General features: G+C 42.5%; 1 protein-coding gene across 1 annotated transcript in view; it reads left to right on the plus strand.

Moving 5' to 3' along the window:
* Satb2 (SATB homeobox 2) overlaps positions 1-13,342 on the plus strand; it is a 178,653-nt gene extending 165,311 nt beyond the window's left edge. Inside the window, exon 11 of the mRNA XM_052193555.1 lies at positions 10,263-13,342. Within this exon, the coding sequence (XP_052049515.1) occupies positions 10,263-10,724 (462 nt within the window). The 3' untranslated portion in view covers positions 10,725-13,342. The remainder of the gene's footprint in view (positions 1-10,262) is intronic.
* Positions 13,343-21,553: the final 8,211 nt, after the last annotated feature.

Here is a 21,553-nt window from a genome sequence, read left to right on the forward strand (position 1 = left end):
TAACAATGCTCCCGAGGCTGCTTCCGTGTGCCAGGTACCACAGTAACAACACATATTTATGAAGTATTGGTGAAGGAAGGAAGAAAATTTACTGGCAGAAGCTATCCTCTTACCCATCTGGACCCTTAAAGTGAAAGGGCCAATTACTGAAGTTGTTGCTGGTTCTAATAATAGGCATATTGACAAAAAAATGCACGAGGAATTTATTTAGTATTGATCTTTAAGTATTCCTCACATTTTAAAAATGAAACTTTCTTGCAGCTGGAAAGAAGGCTTAGTGGTTAAGAACACATACTGTTCTCTTCCAGACACTTAGATTTGATTCCCAGCACCCACATTGGGCAGCTCATAACTGTTCCAGCTCCAGGGGTCACCTCTACCCTCATCAGTCACCTACATTCAACATGCACATATTCACATATTCGCATGTACATAGTTAGTAAGAACAAATCTTTTTCAAATGAAAATTGCTCTGTTAAAAGGCTTTAGTTATGGTCAGACCTCTGCCAAGTGCTTCAGACAGATGATCTCACTTAATCTTTCTTCTTAATACTGTAAAAAAGATGTTCCAAGGTGCCAAACACTGGGGCTTGGGTCATAGCTTGCTCAGGAATCTCAAGGCTGACCAACAGTGGAACTTGGAGTAGGAACTGCCTTGAAACCAGACCTTTATAACCCCAAACTTGCTTGAAACTTTTATACACAGTTGTGTGTTATGACTTATCTAGTACCCTAGAGGTTTTTAAGAAGAGAGGAAATAACAACATTAGTATATACATGTATATGTATGTATATGGATATATGTATGTGTATATGTATGTATGTATGTATACATAGATAGATAGATAGATAGATAGATAGATAGATAGATAGATAGATAGAGATATATAATCTCCATCTCTGTTCTCAGATAGAAGTAAATTATTACTACACTTGGTGACAGTGTCTTTACTTACTACATGTAGATTAAGCAAGAAGAAGCAGAAGAGCCAGTGCTCAGCTGGGGTAAGAGTAAAGCTGGAAATAAAGAGGGGAGGATGTGGGATTGGCTCAGTACAGAGTAGCCAAGAAGTCCTGAGCCCTCAGCTAGGCGTGAGATGTGCAGTCCACAGGTTACAGCCCAGTGGGTGAGCTGCGTGGGCTGTATACTTAATTCCTGCTGTTTATAATCACCAATCTTAGGTGTTTCCCCTGCTGAATTTTTAGACTCAAATTAATAGTCTCTACTACTGGTTTTGATGGGGTGAAGGGAAACTTGCCATTAAGTTGTTGAAACCTCAAGTACAGGACATTTTATATATAGTAATGGGTAAAAATAATAGCATGCAATCATTCTTGTGTTTGGTGTGCTACAGTGGACTTATGCCAAAGGACTTTCAACCATTTGTTGTTGGTTCATGTATTTTTTTTCTTGGAATTTTTGATGGAGAAATACTTTACTTTCTTTTTTTTTTTTTTTTTTTTTGATTGAGTATTTCATGTTTATTGGCCTAGATGAAGTAAAACAAAGTGAGAAAGAGATATTTTGACTTTAAAACCCAGTACATGTGGACAGAAGGTATTTTGTCCTTGTTGTCACCTCCTGCTGCCCTGCCTTATGCCCCAAGCAAGGCTTACTTCCGGGGGTGAATCTTGTCTTAGAAAGCTACATGGAGCCACCTGGAAAGCTGCTTTAACCTGTTCCCATGTCCCACCACCCTCTACAGGCCCCTCCATAATAATTTCTCATTTTCTCTTTATAAAAACAACCACAAAGTCTTGGCTTATTATAAGTAATCCAGTTCACCCCGTAATGATACAGTGAATTATATACTTTCCTAAACTTAATCATTCAAGATCTTACTTCCTTCCCTGCAGGCCAGAACCATTATACTTTACACATGGCTCCCAGCTGGTTTTCATTGAGGCCTTCAAAATCTATTTGAACGCTGAGAGCTTTAAGAAGAGGCCTTTATCTCTCTCTCCGTCGGCTTTTGTCATGGTACCATGAGCTCCTTCTGTTTTCCAAGTTTTTAGTTTTAAGACAGAGAAGCAACGTGTGTCCATATTATAACTGGTCAAGAATACTTTAAGGCTCTATTTGAAAGATGGCATCCCTTTCAAATATATTTACAACTTTTCTCCCTGAATTGTTAGTTTTGTGTCCATTCATGTACACACATACATGTTATGCCTCAGCTCAGAGAGATTTTAGAATATAAAAAAAGAGGAACCTTATCAGGCTTTGAACTTTTAACTTGTTTATGCCCTGCCCAGAGCTTCCTTACTCACCAACCCTCAATTGTTGGACTAGAACGCCTTATTTCAGAGCCTACTAAATGAGTGGGCCCAAGTCTTGCAGGTACCCCGGAAGTACCCAGATATGTGATGCAGGGATCTACATTTTGCCCTGTGAATTCAAGGCTGAGTGTTGTAAGTGCCACAGCTGAAGAAGGCAGCCATCATTCAATGTAGAGTAATTCTTTCTTTGAGGGTAGGAATGTCTGGGCACAGTTCTGGCTACTTTTTACTAATGTTCCTATTTGGGATAATTTAACAATGATCTAGTAACTATATGCTGAATATCTCGGATTTGGTACATAGGCATACAGGTATTTGCCTATCTGTCTTAGAATACTATTTTACAGCTCAAGCTCTGGTTTTGGCTAGAATAAATTATATGATCACAGGTCTCTCAGGGGTATTGTATCACCTGATGTTAGAATGCTAAGCTCCCCAGGCTCCAGGCCTGGATCACTCTCTCTCCTCCCCTCCCCCCTACTCTGTTGTCACTGTGTGACAATACAGAACCACCACTTCATGTGAGTGTGAAAGTGCCTTAGCATTGCACGCAGGAGGCGCCCAAGCACCTGTGATGTGGCTAATGAGACCGTAGAACTGAAGGCTTTTTAAAAATATATTTCATTAATTTAAATGTAAGGGGGAGTATCTGAAAAATAGCTCATTTACTCAAGTACCTGCTACACAAACTAGGACATGAGTTTATATCCAGAACCCACGGTGGTGTGCTTCTAATCCCCGGACCTGAGAGGTTGAGACAGGTGGATTCTGGCAGCTGAGTGGCCAGCCAGTCTAGTTTCCTCAGTGCATTCCAGATCTATGAGAAGTCCTGTATCCAAAAAGGGGGTTCAGGGAGTAAATGATGCCTGGGAGTAGACAGCCAAAGCTGACCTCTGACCTCCCTCCGCAGACATGCTCACACATTGGCACACACATGAGATCAGGAAATGAAAAGCTGCCTGCAGCCGTGGCCGGTGCACTGGAGAGCAGACGCCAGTGGGCTGGCCGTGTGTTTCAGATGCTGTGTGCTCGTCCTTTCCTCCAGCCTTTTTTGCTTGCTTCCTTTGTCTGGAGCACTTTTCATACATGTGCCACCACCCCCTCCCTGCCCTCCCCTCACCCCTGCTGCCCCTCACCCTTCAGACCTCACACCCATGCTGCTTCCTCAGTGAGCTCTCTCCATTCACCTCTCTGAAGCTCCTCCTCCACCTTGTACTGCGTCCCTGCCACTCATTCTCCTCCTCTGGGATGTTTGACTTAGAATTTTGCTTCCGGTCTGTTCTAAGGACCGACTCAGCTTACCTCTGTACACTCTGCTCATGGCTTCACGTTCAGTTAGAGAGATGAAGAATGCAAGTTCTGTTACTTACAAGGTGCAGTCCTTCTGCACCTTGGATTGGTTTCCTTATAAAATGGGTCAAAACATGGGCTCACCATGAAGTAGAGTATATATGTGATCTGTAGCATATACAACATATATAAAACATATATATTTGGAGCATTTGGCTTAGATTTCATGGATGCTAATATCTATTCCGACTGCTGCTGTTCTACCACTGGAATGTGTATATTTCACTACTGTGGCCTTCTCCCACCGTAGTCATGTTGAAAACAAATGATGCTATGAAAAAGAGAGAGGTTTTAAAATATGCCTTCCGGGAATCTCATTATAGAAATACTATAAATGCATTTGTGACAGAAAGATCCAAAACCCAATAGAACCGAGATGAATTAATGGGTACATAAAGGTTGAGAGTAAAGGCATAGCTGTCTGTACAATGTGAAGCATTTTACTATGTTGGAAAATCACTGGAAGATGGTGCTGCACCTTAAAGATTAAAAATTAACTATTGGACCCTAAAAGTTTTACGTAGTTGTAAGAACAAGTCTCAATATGTAGCCCAAGCTATTCTTGAATTCTCAAACCTCTTGCTTGATATATTTCACAGCTGTACAACATCACACTGGTTCTGGACCCATAAACTTTTTTTTCTGAGATGTGGTACAATTTGCACTTAGTAAAAATCTAGCTCTTAAACATACAGCTGAATAATCTTTCAGACATATTTTCACTCCTTTAATCAGTGCCCACATCAATGCAGAGAATATTTTCAGCATCTCCCAAAGACAATTTGCTAATCTTTCAGTCAGTAACTCTCAAAGACAATATGCATGGAATTGCTGCTGGTCCTAGAACTTACTCTGTAGACCAGGCTGGCCTCAAACTCAGAGTGATCTGAGTGACTGTATTAAAGGCATGCACCACTGTGCCCAACTGCTTCAGGCTTTCTTATTGCAGTTTTTCATCTCTTTCTTGACTTTCCCATAAGTAGAATCTTTAGTCTTTCACATCTGACTCCTTTCAGCCAACAGTAAGTTTGTGGCAGTTACCCATGGTGGGCTAGTTGGCCTAGCATCTCTGTTAATATAATACCCTGCTTTACCCATTCTAGACTGAGGAACACTTGTAACCTTTCAACTTTGGGGCTTTTATGACTGAAACTCCTAGGACATACTTTCAGAGCTTGCAGTATTCTTTCTGGCTCTAGACAGTGGAACTTGGTGTTTGTTACTGTAGGTTTTATGTGACTGTAGATGATAAGAAGCAGCCAGAACAAGGATGGCATTGTCTGCCATGCCAACGCAGAAAGGGGGAAGCTCCAGGGCCTTGCTCCAACATGAGAACCAAAGGCAGTGAAGGGATGATGAGAGCAAGAGGAATCTTCCCTCAGGAGGAGCACACCAGTGAACGGCCAGTCCTGGAAACATACACACATAGTAGCAGACAACTTGAGTAGAGTGTATGGATTTGGGAATATGCATGTTCTCTGTCTCTGTCTCTTTCTCTCTCTTTCTCTCACACACACACCAACAAGTAAAGAAAAAAAGTCCATGAATTTGAAAGAGAACAGAGAGTAGATGGAAGGCTTTGGAGGGAATAGAAGAAAAAAAGTGATATAATCACAAAAATTTAAATAACCACACTAGTTATAAATAAATGCAAGACCTGTCCAGTGACCTCAGGAATGGGATTGCTTGCAAGTGTGTACCAAGAATCAGTGGAGTGACTCTCATGGTGTTTGCTGGGGACACAGACTAACCCTGACCCATTCTACTTACTGAAAGAGGACTGAGAACATGCCATGACAAATTCAGACAGGAAAACCAAGACTTACCTGAAATGAGTTTATAAACCTGTCCTGTAAGGGGAAGGGAGGAAGGAAAGGAAGGAAGGAAGGAAGGAAGGAAGGGAGGAAGGGAGGGAGGGAGAGAAGGAAGGAAGGAAGGAAGGAAGGAAGGAAGGAAGGAAGGAAGGAAGAAGCTAAAATTAGTGTGAGAAATAGGGGGAAAGGGAGGGAGGAAAGAAGGAAGGGATAGGTAGGTAGGTAGATAGATAGATAGATAGATAGATAGATAGATAGATAGATAGATAGATAGATAGATAATAGGGAATGAATTGCTGCTAACCTTTAGATGAGAGGAACTAGAGAGTGCTTGGATTAGTTTCCTCTTGACAAAGACCATTGTGTAAGTGAGACAGTCTTGGACGTCTGGAGCTGCACTCTATTTCCTGCAAGTACTCTTTCTATCGTGGAAAACACTACCCAGGAAGAATGCATAGACCCTGCAGAGATGACACTTTATTCAGATCTCTTGCTAGAAACTATCTAGAGATGATATTTTGTCTAGAGGAGGTAGAACATTTTGGAAAAGTGAAGATGGTTGTGGTAGACATCTTTGGAGATCATTACTTTTAAACATTTTACTTGCTGTGGTTGGGAGAAAGACAGCCATTGGCAAGTAGCAGCATAAGACTCAGCAGCATACAAGCAAAAGACTCAGCCCTTTATGTAAGTTAGAAGGCAGGTCACTTTTAGAGATGTTCATTTTGTCTTCTGTATTTTGACTGATCTTTTCCTGTCTGTTAGAAAACAGAACTTACTTCATGCCTGTATTGTCATGCCCACCAGTCCACTCTTCTGTATTGCTTGGTCAGAAAGTACATTTCATCTTATGGGGAATTTTTTTTGACAGTATTTCTTTTTAGAAATGTGTTTCTAGTCTATGATCTGCAAAGTCCCCTGAGAGCCGCCCCCCTTTTTAAGCCTGTCTTCTCCCAATACTCCTGACAGTGTACATAAGTATCCTCCAATGCAGTGTGTTTCCAGTTAGTTCTTGGTCCAGATTACACCTTCATGAAGAATTGTAGGATTGCATTTGCATTTATCTATTTTAGATTGCCTGGAACGATATAAGCAGTGTGTGAGCCACGCTTGCTATTGGGTGTTTCAGACTTGTCTTCTTTGTACATTTTAACAGAGCATGTATTACAGTGCTCTGTTCTAAGAAACGAGGGGAAGTGGAGGGGTCCAACTGGTAGGGCCAAAGGAGAACAGATGCTATCATGCAGAAAGATTATAGTAACTTCAAAGTATAGTTTTGGAAAATCTCTTTAAATCTACTCAGTGCACAATGGAAAGCCCCTTAAGAACCAATCTAATTATTCAATTAAATGGAACCGTTCTGCTGGCTTTTACTACAGAAGGCAAGCGTAATTTAGAAAATGGAGCATTTTAATTCTCTTTTGTTTTCCAATTAACGCAGTTGCTCTAATAGGGACCACTCGTGCTTGAGCACATGTCCGTCCGGCCAGAGCGCGCTTCGTCCCTGATTCCGGTCCTCTTTCTCGCCCAAAGCCGGGCCCTCACCTGTGGTTTATTTATTAGCATGCTCACCCTGCCCACATCATAGGCCCTGAGCACACATCTTTGTGTTGTCAAAGCCACCAAGAGCCGTGGGAGCCTGCCACGCAGCCCCGCTTTCCCTGGCGGGGATAATTAGGACGCTGGAATAAGGGAGCTCTCACTTTTTTTGCTGATGCCAGCTTACCACATCAGACCACAGGAGTTTGTTCTTAGTTGGAAGTGGTAAGGAAAATGCTTAAGAACATTGCCTCTAATTGGTCGGCATTATTTGGACGCTAGTCCACTGTTTTATAGTCCGTTGTTTTTGATTTCTTTCTGCTACCAGCCACCAGCTTATTACAGTAGGTAGTCTCATTATGTAGCCCAGGCTGGCCTTGTGTTTGTGGGTCTTCATTCTCCAAGCCTCCCAGTGCTTAGACAGCTGTGGCCACCATGCCGAGCCTCTCATCAGCATTTCCTAGTCAGTGGTAGTAATGTGAAAAGACTAACTTTTTCTGTGGCTGCCATATTTTATCTCCTCTATAAACTCTATAAAAAGCTGGCATTTTCACATGGGTGAGGAAGTATGCTCTCCATCATGGGCCTCGAGACTGGTGCGGATGGCAGACTGCCTTACCTTTAGCTGCTCAGGTTGAGGCCAGTGCTGGTTCTCAGCTAAGCAGTGGGCCACGTGGCTAGTCCCCTGGTGGGAGGAATGGTGACAGGGATGATACCAGGGGTGATTTTTTTTTTTTAAGGGTGGCTACATACGTTTCTTTTTCTGTGTTGCTTGGGCCTGATTCTCGCTGGACTCTGGAAATTTGGGGTCCTGATTTAGGAGAACCTTTCATAAAACTTTAGAAAATTCTAAAGAAATGTGTGTGGTTTTTAAATGACCTCGAGAGGATACAGGAAGTTGGGCGCTGTCTGAGCACAGGCATTGCGGTCCTCACAGGTCTCAGCAGGCATTGCTGCCTTTTAATTCTCCAACACACAGCTGCAGGTCAGCTGCCAGTGCTGGCCAAGTCTCTCCACTGGGTGACATTCTCCCTTTCAGCCTTCAAGGAGTTAATAAGTTCATATTAGAATGGAAGTTATTTCATGCGGTGGTAACACCGGTGGGTGAGACTCAGGGGGACGTCGCCCACTTGGGGTTTTCTTTTATGAATCTATAGAGATGGAAAGGGGGGTACTTACAACAAAAAGGAAAGGAGAAATATTTAAATATTTAAATGTTAACAGCTAGCTAGTAAACCTTGCAATTAAAAATTAAAAAATAGAAATGTGGAAGTATGTTCAAAACAGAGGGTTAATTGGTTTATAGGGATATTAAAAATGCCTATCTAAATGTGGTTAAAGCAGTCAATTAAAATTTAAAACATACAGAAGTTATCTTTAAATTGCTTGAAAAATTTGCATATATTATTTAAAATAATCATATTTTTAAAGAGCAAAATCAAAACTAGAAGAAGATAAAGATTTTTTTAATTTGACAAAGGGCGTGTTATCCAGTTCAAAGTATCATCCATTTCTCTATACCACCTGAGGAACAATGAACCTGAGAAGACCAGTGATCAGCATTGACTAGAAATTTCACCAAGCCAGGATATTCTAGCGGAGAAATCCTGGGCCACACCCATTCTCAGCAGGGAGTTGAATTCATTTGCTTACACTGAGAAGCACTGAGCAGTGACTATGGCTCCTTATTGGAAAGGTTCCCCTGTCCCCTCCTCCCTTCAGAACACTGTACTGTATATACATTATGCATTTAATATCTGAACCATGCTTGGAATGCCACTTTCTTTCTTTTTCCTTTTTTTTTTCTTTGAAATTTTTTTTGAAAAATTTATTAATCATTTTATTTGTTTACTTTGAAATGATATCCCCTTCCCAGTTTCCCCTCCCCCACCCCTCTCCGTCTCCCCCACCTCCTGTCTCCTTTGCCTCTATGAGGGTGCTCCCCCACCCACCCACCCACCCACTCCCGCCTCACCCCTCTAGCATCCCCCTATGCTAGGGCATCAAACCTCCACGGGTCCAAGGGCCTCCCCTCCTATTGATGCCTTATCCTTTGCTACATATGAGGCTGGAGCCATGGGTCCCTCCATGTGTCCTCTTTGGTTGGTGGTTTAGTCCCTGGGAGCTCTGGGAATCTGGATGGTGGATACTGTTGTTCTTCTCATGGGGTTGCAATCCCCTTCAGCTCCTCAGTCCTGCCCCTAGCTCTTCCATTGAGGTTCCCAGACTCAGTCCAATGGTTGATTGTCAGTATCTGGTAGAATCTCTCAGAGAACAGACATATCAGGCTCCTGTAGGCAAGCGCTTCTTGGCACCAGCAATAGTGTGGGGGTTTGGTATCTGCAGATGAGATGGATCTCTGGGTGGGTGGTCTCTGGGTGGCCTCTGTTTCGGTCTCTGTTCACCTTTTTGTCCCTGTCTTTCCTTTGGACAGGAATAATTCTGGGTTAAAAATTTTGAGGAGGCCCCATCCCTCAACTAGGGGCTGTGCCTCTCTACTGGAGGTGGTCTCTATAGGTTCTATCTCCTCTTTGTTGCTTTTTTCAGCTAAAGTCATCCCATCGGGTCCTCTTGCTTCCACTTCCCTGGCAGAATGCCACTTCCTTAATCCTTGTCCGATATAGGATGAGGTGGAGGCTCAAAGACTGCCCAGCTCCCCCAGCGATGCAGAAGTGTCTAACGTTGAACTGTGTGTCTGCCATTAGTGCAATGGGTGTCTTCACAAGTAGAGGAGATCAAAGCCAAGGCCTTCCATGAAGCCCTCTCCATATGACCGCAGGCCTGACTATTCAGTGGCCCGCAGTCTCAATGCTGGCTTAGTTTATACAGTTCTTTCCTGCTCTCTCTCTCTCTCTCTCTCTCTCTCTCTCTCTCTCTCTCTCTCATTTCTTCCTTCTTTCCTTCCCTTCTTTTTCTCTCTCTCTCTCTTTCTCTTTCTCTCTCTCTTTCTTTCTTTTCTTTTTGGTTGTTTTTGAAACAAAGTCTTGGTATACAGTCTAGGCTGGCATCAAATTGCAGTGTAGCCCAATGAACTCAAATTCGTGGAAATCTTCCTGCCTCTGCCTCCTACCACCTTGCCCAGCTCAGGCGCCTCTCATGAATCACGTGTTTCACAGATGAGAATCTACATGTTCAGAAATGATTTCCGCTTTCTCCAGGTTTGACTTTATCTAAGTGCAGTCTCGGGGAGATAGTACATGCTGTCATGTTGCAAAGGTCTGGTAGCCTTGCAAACTAAGATCCCAGTCCCACTAATTTCCTCCCCCTTCTGATCTCCAGGTCCTTCATCGACAGCAGTCCCAGCCCACTAAGGAGAGCTCCCCTCCCAGAGAAGAAGCGCCCCCAGCACCTCCTCCAACAGAAGACAGTTGTGCCAAAAAGCCTCGGTCTCGCACCAAGATCTCCCTGGAAGCCCTGGGCATCCTTCAAAGTTTCATCCATGATGTAGGCCTCTATCCTGACCAGGAAGCCATCCACACACTCTCAGCCCAGCTGGATCTCCCCAAACACACCATCATCAAGTTCTTCCAGAACCAGAGGTACCATGTGAAGCATCATGGGAAGCTGAAGGAGCACCTGGGCTCCGCGGTGGACGTGGCCGAGTATAAGGACGAGGAGCTGCTGACCGAGTCTGAGGAGAACGACAGCGAGGAGGGATCGGAGGAGATGTACAAGGTGGAGGCCGAGGAGGAGAGCCCGGAGAAGAACAAGACGGCTGCAGCCGAAAGCGACCAGAGATAATGTGAACTCCACAGGCAGAACAATAGATGGGTCCAAGGACTTTCTGTTTTAGTTTCTTTCAAGTTCCTCTTGGCTTTGTTTTATTTTGTTTTGTTTTTGTCTGTTTTATTTTTCTTCCCCTTAATGGCGTTCCTCTGTTGCACAAGATAGCCTACAGACTGAGCACGCTCAGAGTTTCTGAGTCAGACGTCACCTTGGCAGAGACAATACGTGTTAAACGTTTGCAATTGACTGGACCATAGTAATTCTAGTCACGGGAGACCCTGCTGTCATTCTTGGACTCACGGAAGAGATACCAGGCAAGTTCCAGGATGGGAAGACCCATGAAATGAAGGAAGGAAGCTACGAGTGTGTGTATATGTATATGTACATATCTCTATATTTACATATATATATTAAAATTGCATGGGACAGAGAACTTTACAATCTGAAGGACTGGACTGTGAAATGAAGTTCTTAAACAAAAGACTTCTGTATAAAAACTAATACCACTTCACAGTGAGTTGCTTTGACTTTTTGAGAAACTTGCGGCCTGCTCTCAGGGCAGGATAACTATTTTTGAATTCCTATTTATTTTGTGTGTTTGTCCCTGATTTTTTTTTAATTCTATGGCTTCCTATCTGGCAGCTTAATAGGTAATTTTTGAGGTATGTATTTAACAAAATAACACTGCCAAAAAAATAAAAATGAGAGAAAGGAGGAAAGAAGAGAGTAAAGTGAGAGAAAATCAGGGCATGTTATAAAGCGACATAAGGCAATTACTCCTGAGGACGTCACGCACACGTAAGACAGTGACTCAGCGCCGTGACCCTCCACACTCCATCACTGAGCATGTCAGCGCTGTACCAAGCACATGCATTCTGTGGAATTCCGAGCCAAGTTCAGTGCAGAGGAAACTTGACCTTTAGCGCAGTCTCCATGAATGACATTTTGACGTTGGACTTATGGAATCCATGCTATGAGCCACATTTTGTTGTGAAGTTTATTTACCTGCTTGTGGCTTCAAATCTTAAACTTAGTAAGCCTGCTCATTTAGTATTGTTGGGATGTTACCGTTTCCTTTCCTTTCGTTTTTTTTTTTTTTTTTCTGGATTACTTTTGTTTTTGTTTTCATTTTGTTTTGTTTGGTTTGTTTTTAAATAGAACATAGTTTAATGTAATGTTAGGTTAGAGAAAGAAGTTTCTGCCCGGTAAGAGGGGCTCCCGCTCAAATAACTCCACCCGGCCCTCTCCCCGAGTGTTCCTACTCCTCTTCTGTTTAGATTTCCTCTTCTTCACAAATCCCCTTCACTTTAGCCAGACCTCTGCAGACCCTGAGCTCACAAGTCTCCACCCTTCCCCTGCCATGGTGGCAGGGCAGCCCCGACAGGAACCTGGTTTGGAGTCATTACGCACCTACTCCTCGGAAAAGGAAATAATTGTCCCAGTGCCCCACATAGCGCGAACCTTACGTAAGGCAGAACTAATGCGGACGGGCTGTTCTGTGGAACAAGCGTTAAAGCTGCAATCTACCACAGTTTGCCAAATCCCCTCTAGCTTCCCATTAGAAACAGTAGCATTACCTTCCAGTTCCAGTGACAGCGATTGATCGGTGATGGATCGCAGGAGGAGACCTCCCCTTCGGGACAGGTCTCCGGAACCCACTCCAGGCTCGCGATGGCCACTCAGCAGTCCGGCACGGTTGGATTTTATTTTGTTTTGTTTTGTTTTTGAGTTGTATCCTCATGCAACCTTGTCAAAGACCTCATGCAATATCACTTTGAAATTTATTTTCTGTTTACTACACAAACATTGTAATATAACTGTTAATACTATTTATATATTTGAAAGGTATAAGAGGTAGGAGTTTAAAAAAAACCTCTATGTGTAGATATTAACTCAGAACTTACACTATACAGGGAGAAGACACGTTGCAATACAAGCTAATTCTAGCTGCTTAGTAACCTCTGGAGTTTTCAAAGGGACATTTTCCTGTACTTTTTCAAATAATGATGTTTAAAACAGTTATCCTTGACATGAGCGTCATGCATCTTTGCAAAAAGATGGCTGTTTGCAATTGAGGCCCGGGCCCGCCCTTCCCCTTTCTGTAGATGCCGCAGCTTTAATCCGAGAGTTCACAGTTGCTGCTTCCTGATCTCCGAGTTACTCTTTCCAAATTGTCTTCTGACGCTGTTGCTGAAGTCACTCTGTACACATCCTAGACACCGATTTGTCGCCAAGCTCTTACAGGTGGTCCATCGATCGATGGCGTCCGCATTTGGTATCTCTGACACTTCAACCAAAAATTTATTAGGTATTTTTTAATGCTAAGTCTTGCCTTTTATTTTTTAATTTCACTGCCAAGTTTGCAGTGGTTCTAAGTGAATCTGTGGGCATTTTAGCCTGTGGTCTTGCCAGATCTTTGCGAATTACAATGCATATATGTCTATTTATTCAATATCTGTCATATAATATCTATTTGGAAGAAGAAACTTTCTCTTGTAGTGCCTCTTGACAAAGCACAATTTCCCGCCTTTTTTTTCTTTTTGTGAAATGAAGAAAACAAATTGTGTTTTATTGCAGTATCAATAATGTGAATAAGGATTAACATATTGTAAATGTTCTTTTTTCCATGTAAATCAACTATCTTTGTTATCACTAAGTGATAATTTTTAACTTATGTGCATTGTTAGGCTGTTAGAATTTTTTGGTTGTTAAATAAAACGCATTCAATAAATCTGACTTTGTTTGTCAAATAATTTACTGGGCATTGACCCCTTTCCCCACATTAAGTCTTGAAGTGGAGCAAGACCTGGAGAGTCTAAGACAAATATTTTAGAAGTAAGGCCGTGGTACCTGCAGTTACAGATGTTTCAGTTCTGCTCAGTGTGTGGATTCAGTTGCACATGGGAACTGTGTGTGTGTCTCTCAGCATATCTGAACACATGCATGTGAACTGTGTGTATGTTTTTCTCAGCATATCTGAACACAAACACATGTGAACTGTGTGTGTGTGTGTGTGTGTGTGTCTCAGCATATCTGAACACACGCATTCTCACATGCTGCCGTGATCCACCTGGAGAGTCATTTAGTCTCTGTCTTGTCGTATATGAACAAAATTCAAATGTATAAAGATATATTTATGGGCTCACTTTATTTTTCTAGTGAATATTTTCTGTTTATAATTAAAAAACCACAAATGACTGCGTGTCAGGAAACTTTTGGAGCACATATGTCCATGGTTAATGGACATAATAAAAGTCTTTTATATTTAGAGCTGGGGTACCATAATGTGTGCTTAGAGGAATGCCGGGAGGATTGATGTATCTGAGAAATGTGCGAAAATCATTTTTTAGAAAGTGCTTACGATGGAAAAGATTACTCCAAAGACTAAAGTTAATAAAGAAAGAACAAGTGTTTAGCTGCAGAGAATGTAAATTAAAAAATGATCTTGGTTTTTAGATATTGTCAATTTTTCCTGCCTTTTTCCTTTGCTTATCTCTTTGCTTTGGTGGGTGTGCAGATTAATTTTTCTTTCCGTTTTCCATGATGCAACCCACACGCCAGGTAACTCTGTCTTAAGGACAGACAGTTGAAACTGCAGAGAGGTGCAGACAACTTAAGTTTCCTGAGGGCTAACAAGAGCTCAACTTGGGGGTGACCCATATTCTCAGCACAAATGCAAATGAGCTCTGGTCTGGGAGGAAGAAAAGCATTGGCGGGGTAATTTGACTTTTAACACAAGTAGCTTCCACATTCCCACATGTCTTCTCGTGTTTAGAGGCTGGAGTTCACCAGAGATGAACTGTGAAGTGAAAAGTGCCACCACACAGAGGAGCGGTGCTGCCTTGGGGAGGGGCGACCTTGTGCTAGCTGCTTCTCATCTTAAGAAAGTTCAAAGAAATTTCTGGACTACTGGAAGAGCCACTACTTTGTGGGGTGGGCTACAATTATAAAATACAAGTCATGATCTAGAGTGATTTTGAAAGGCTTAGCTGCATATACAAGGGAAAGGGACAGGAATATACTGACTAAGACTAAGGCATTGCCTCCTCAGATAAATGACATGGCTAAGGTAAGCTAGCTTCACCAAGCTGTTCCTGACTTCTCCATCCAAAGTTCCTTTCGCCCTGCATCCATTGCTCTGTGAACCATCTTCATGGCCCACGGTAACTATTAGAGCTCTGGCTGTCACATCTACCTCCCATAGACATGAACAGAGATTAATAAACAATTTCATACTTACATCTAAGCCCTGTGTCTGAATACATGGGATGGAAGTGTTTCTAGCTGCACCACTAGTCCCAGGAAAAGGAGAGTGGGTTTTGGGAGTCAGCTAATAGCTTCTGCCTCAGAAGATATCCAAAAAGGATGCTGGAAATAATAGGTATGGAAAAAAGGAAGAGGCATATTTTCCCCAGCAATCCTCCCGGGATCATTTATCTTCCTACACTACTCAACCTACATTCATTTTCCTCAGTCTTGAATCCATCCGGTCTCAGCATCATGAAGTCTGTCCAGAATGGTTTTGCTGATGTGCTGCAAACCCTGTGGTCACACTGGTCCCAGGGCTTCCCGCCATCCCGGATGGCATGGCATGCTGTGGTTCTTATCTTAAGTGTGTTCTTTTTTTTTCTTAATATTTTTATTTTCTATATTCTTTGTTTACATTCCAAATGATTTCCCCTTTCCCAGATCGCCCCTCCCCATATGTCCCATAAACCTTCTTCCCTCCATCCATTCTCCAATTACCTCCCTCCTTTTTTTCTCTGTCTTTATATTCCCCTCCAATGCTAGATCAATCCCAAACTTTGCAGCTGCATTCTAGTCAGTGGGTTACCTAGCTCTAGGACAGTGCCTCCTCCTATGTGGTCAACAAAAGAAGATGCTTGGGGGAAGGGGGTGTAGGGAAGAAGGCTTATGTACTTGATAAAGGTTGGGGACATAAAGTCTGCATGAAGCCCTGGTTTTTATCTCAACATCACATAAACTGGGTATGATGGGCCAGATCTATGATCCCAGCACTTAGGTGGTAAATACTAGAATATTAAGAGATCGCTAGCTACATCATGAGTTTGAGTTTGAGGCTAGTCTAAGCTACATTTTTTTTTTAAAGAGGGTATTTAAAATAAGATACAGAAAGTGTACTGCCCGATAGTGAAGAGGAATACATGGAATACACACACACACATACACACACACACACTCACACACATATACACACATGTAACAAAAACAAAAAAGTGGTTGTGATTTTGAAAAAGCAAAGCAAGGAGAGGTGTATGGAATTCTTTGGTGGGGGAGGGGAAGAGGGGGGAAGAGAAGATTAAAATGATATCTCAAAAAGTAAAGATAATTAGAAAAAGAAAGGAGGAGGTGGAGGAGGAGCAGGAGGAGGAGGAAGAGGAGAAAAAGAAGAGAAGAAGAAGAAGAGGAAGAGGAGGAGGAGGAGGAGAAGAAGAAAACAACCACAGATAATTAAGAAGAGTCTAGCTTAATAGGGTTGTTCCCAGGTCTTTCTACTTTTGTGTCACACAGTTATTTTTAGGGAGATGACTAAACTGATTCCAATGTGGGTTTTTGTTTTCTCTAGCATTTAGAGAATTATTCAAAACATACATGTTGGGACCCCCTAATTTTTTTTTAATTCTAAGTCTTTCCAAAAGGTGAAATTAAAAAAAAAAAACTGATGAAAACTGTGGGATGAGGTTGATACATTTTGTTGTGAGTTAAAACTATTCATCCACACCCCTTACTTTTCATGGCATTTCTAATATATTCTACAATAAAGCTCAAGAGCGGGCCAGGCATGGCAGCACATGCCTGTAAAATCAGCTCTCAAGATGAGCAATGAGAGATGTTGCAAGTTCAAGGCCAGTTCTTGCCTGTACAGTGAGATCTTGTCAAAAAGCAAAGAAGAAGAAGCAAAGCTCTTCCTAAAATGATGCACCTCCTAACAATCTAGCATGTGAGAAAGCTACTCCTCCCCTTCCTCATAGCCTTTACCTGGGCTGTCCACTGGACAGTCAGAGCCAGCCCTGCATGGCTTGTTCACGTCTGAAAGCAAAGCCCTGAAGACTAAAGGGAATTTGGAACCAAGGGTGGCACCATCTTCCCAGATCACATAACACTAAGTTATGTCTCTAACCTACCATCCTCATTGAAACCCAAAGGAAAGGCTGAGACTGGAATTCAGTCACTGAACACGATTAGCAAGGCCAGAGCCAAAGTCAGGGGTAACGAACCAAACTAGTAGTGTTGTGGACAGTCCAGGATTTGTGAGGATATTTTGAAACTTCAGGGACTTACAGAAATGCCACATGCTACAAATCATAACTTGTCAAATACTACTCCATTGTGCATTATAAACTATTTTCTTTATGAGCTCACAGGAACTCCAATGAAAACAAAGTGACAAATACGCTTTTGTGTAGTCACGACAGACATTTAATTAAGACTTGGTGATGGGGATGCTGGGATCAACTCAGAAAATCTGGAAGAATCTACTGAGCACAGGTAGTGCCCTCAGTTCTTACTGCAGAAAAAAAAAAAACATTTCTGAGTCCATCCAAAATTAAATTATTGAAAGCCAGGCATGGTGGCTTGCACCTGTGATCCCAGCTTCTGTGAGCTCAGAAGAAAGCCAGAAGGATTACTTTAAGCTTGAAGTCAGTTTGGGCTACATAGTAACTTTCAGGCCAACCTAATCTATAGACAACCTGTCTCAAAATTAGTGTAAAAGATTTTTCTTTTCTGTAATATTAGAGGTTATAGTTCAAGGAGTTCTGTGAATGACTAAATGCAGTGGTCTGTGTCTATGGAGCTTATTTAGAAAAGGGTATATGTGAAAAAATATGATGGTGAGGGTGTGCACCAGGTGCTTCTTAGTGTCTTATTCAAGAATGAAATAAAGTTATACACAGATAGTAAGGCAACAAGGAAACTGTATTCAAAACAATGCAAGAAATATAGTATTAAGAGTCTGAGAGTAACTACTCAAGGCCCCCGTTGTTGTTTGAGGCTTTCTTTTTATTGGTACTAAAGTCTGACTACCTATACAATAGGTAGTTTTCTTGCTTGGTCAGCCAGCTTGGATTATGTAATTGTTTGTTCATTGCACATACCCTTTCCCATAATGCATCTGAATTTACATGCATCCCCATCTATGTATATACATAAGATGTATGTTACCTATCCTTAGTCATCAAGTTGACACATCTGGTAAGAGGGACCCTAAACTGAGGAATTGTCTCCACTAGAGTGGCTTGTGGGCTTGTTTATGGAGCATTTTCTTGATTACTGGTTGATGTACAAGAGTCTAGCCCGCTGTTGGTGGTCCCATCCCTAGGCCAGTGGGCCAGGGGTGTCTAAGAAGAGTAGCTGAACGTAGCAGCATTTCTCTGTGGTTTGTGCTTGAGTTCCTGCCTCTAAATTCCTGGCATGCATTCCTGTCTTGCCTTTCCTTAGTGATGAACTGTAGCTTGTAATGTGTCCTCAGGGTGGCATTCAAGGCTGACTCAGATGTAATGAGAGAGTAGTTTGAGGAGGTGAAAAATCAGTCTTCCCAAGAAGTAAAGAACAGAATTAGGAAGTAAAGTCACGACTACCCGACCCCAACCAAAGCTTCCATTTTCTCTCCAGTATCACATTACTTCTGATTTTGTGTCCTAGAATGCCCTAGATTGTACAATAAAGCATCAGAGTACTAGGCACTGTGAGTTGTGATTGAACTTATATGAGCTAATCATTGTACATCTCTTAACATACTTTTGTAATTTTATCTGGCTGGCATTTCTGATGGACTTTATTTTAAAGAGGAAAAAAGTCACTATATTAAACAACAACATAAACAAAATCAAACCCTGCTCTGCTGGTGTGACTCTCCCAGAAGACCATGGAGGCAGCTGCTTTGATGGCTTTTTAAAAAAGAATTATTTTAAAAGTATGAAAACTTTCATATGGAGAAATAATTACAAAATTATTCTATTAATATTACAGGAAATAGTACAAAGCAATAATGAGCTGAAGAGGTAGCTGTGATTTCATAACTATCCATTAACATATCTAATCCTATGGCCACACAGAACAGCACAGTCTAGGGGCATCCTGAGATTTGGTAGCAACTTTAGCCGAACAGTTCTAAGAACCCACACTGAAACAGGAAGTAAGGAAACATTTTGAAGTCATTCATCTCTCAAGTTGATTGTGGGAAAACGCAGTGGGCTGTCCTCTGGTGTCTTATCAAGTTTGCAGCTTGATATACTAATATCTCAGTTTTCTACTTTTCCATCCATAAAACCAAACTAGCTATTTGTATATCTGAAGTTCTCAGAATCAAATAAATTAACTGTTGAAATATCTAGAATATTCCCTCCCTTCCTTTCTTCCTTCTCTTTCAAGGAGAAAGAGAGCAGGAAGTATTCAAATGTTCTAGCTGCCTTAGTAATTCAGGTGAGTTTTTAGAGTTACAGTAAGATCCGATGGTTAGTTTTTCTTAATGTGATTAAAAACATTTGTGCCCAGCTTCTGCCCAGGTAAAGAACTGAAACCTAGCCACAGTTATATGCCCCACCTGTATTTTCTCCTCTGTCCTTCTCCTCCCTCTCCCTTCCATCGCTTTCTTCTCTACCCTCTTTGCACGTCTAGCTGTCAAGAGGCATATGATTTTCCTTCTTAATTAAAAACAAAATGAATGCAGCATCTTGGCAGTCTTTTGAAATCTTCCAAATGGGCGTTTAGACACAGCCCTGCAGCTGCCTGCTCTGCTCTTGCTGTCTTAGGCACATTCCCTCTTCTCCCTAGCCTGAAATCCTCTGGATGGCCCCTCCTTCTTTGCCCCAGACCGTACTCCATTTCTGCACTACCGCGTGACAGTACAGGAACCCGCATGCTGCCCTAGCTGGCAGATTCAGACCTTTTAAGCCAGGAACAGTGAGGTCTGTTTGCCTTCCCGGCATCCCCTACTTGGTTGCTAAGTTTAGTTCCTGCCTTCCTCTCTCCTTTGAGTTGTAGGGGTGCCTAATGCACCTCCCACTTCTGCCCTAACAAACTTTTAGGGCTGAACAGGGTGTTCACATCCTAGCTGACCTCTTCTCTGGTTCTTTCCCTCCTGCTCCTTGGCTCCAGTGCTCCGGCCTCTTTGCCATCTGGAGCGTGCTCTGGCCTTCACTTGCCTCCATTCTCTCCTCTCTAAAGAATTCTCCTTTCCCTGATAGCCGCTCATTGCTTCTTTCTAGTCTGAACAAAGGCAGCTTCCCCATGATAATTCCTCTGACTGAGGCAGAATAGCAGAGATTAGGGAAACATGGGAATGAGAAGGTGACCCCCACAACACACACACACACACACACACACACACACACTTCTGAGTTCGGTTGAAGTCTGTCACCAGCTAAGAGTCAAGAATTCCAGCAAGTGCAATAGAGGGCCATGTCTCGGTCCAAGGTCCTGCTGTAGCCAGGATCAGTGTCTCAGATGTCTATTGTCCATGTTACCACCAAAGCCATGTTCATGTCCATGGTCTGGGCTGCTGCCTGGGTTGATGACTGAGGTCCAGGCTGCCTCTGAGTGCTTTCTCTGTGTCCATGGCCGATCATATCATATTATCATATTACCTCATGTTCTGGTGACGCCCCCCCAAATTATTCCCCCATAAAATTATGTTGTTACTTCATAACTGTAATTTTATTTCTGTAATAAAGCACACTGTAAATATCTGTATTTTCCAATGGTCTTTGATAGGCCCTGTGAAAGGGTTGTAGTGACTCACAGGTTCTGAGACACTGATCTAGGAGAAACCATGTTATAATCAATTCCACTGTGGGTAAGCATCGGTTTGGGCTGTGAAGGACCACCAAAGCATACAAGAACCTTCTGTACATTAGAGATAAGTTAAAGGTTGCCCTGCTTTGGAAACTTCCACAATGAGCGTCAACCAGTCGGGTGTTAAAGGGTTACATGTGCACGATCACACAGTTCTGAAGCTCCCTGTGAGGAGCCTTGAGCCTCAGGTCAGTGGCAACAAAAAGGTCTACTTTATGGGCAATGAGGAAACATGCAGTCTCCAGCCATTCAAGAACAAGGGCATGCGTGCCAAGCTACAGCCACAGCAATGTCTCTCAACTACCTGCTTTCTGGGGAAATCTACTCAGTAAAGACGTCCACAGCAGTCATTGCCAGACCCTGGGACTTCACATACCAGTCAGAGCCTGACTTGGAAGCCAAGAAGAGCAAATGCTCAACTTCATATTGGCAAATAAACATTCAAATAACAATGCAAAACGGGAAGCTACTATTTGATCCAAAACTATTGCAACAGGGTTAACCCTCTCCATGTCAGGGGAACATAGTCTTTATAACTAAGCCCCACCTGTGTAAGTAGAAAATTTTAATCGATTTGCTGTAAATGTATATGTCTCCATCTTATCTTTTTCTTCCTGCTAGGGAGCAGGGGAAAGGGTCAACACCCGGAGGTAACTACAGATGACACATGGGAACTTCTATTCTGAGGATTTGGTGGAATATTTACTGTCCCATAAACTCTGTCCTTTGAGGCAGCCACCAGAGGCTCCACAGTTAACCCCAAATTAAAGCTTGTCAGCAAGAAAGCACTGTCACACGTTTCTTGCCAGCGAATTTGCTGTTGAATTGTGGGTGCAGCTGTTACCTACAGAAGCTTTCAGTGACTCCGAGCCAGATTCCACCCAATACATTTCTGTTAGTTATAAAAGAAGAAGTAAGTGTGTGAGGGGGTATGCAGGTGCACATTCATACATACACACACACACACACACACACACACACATGCACACACTCACACATGACTCACTCACACAATCACACACACATAG

This window comes from Apodemus sylvaticus, chromosome 9 (genome assembly GCF_947179515.1).
Source record: "Apodemus sylvaticus chromosome 9, mApoSyl1.1, whole genome shotgun sequence".
Lineage (NCBI taxonomy): Eukaryota > Metazoa > Chordata > Mammalia > Rodentia > Muridae > Apodemus > Apodemus sylvaticus.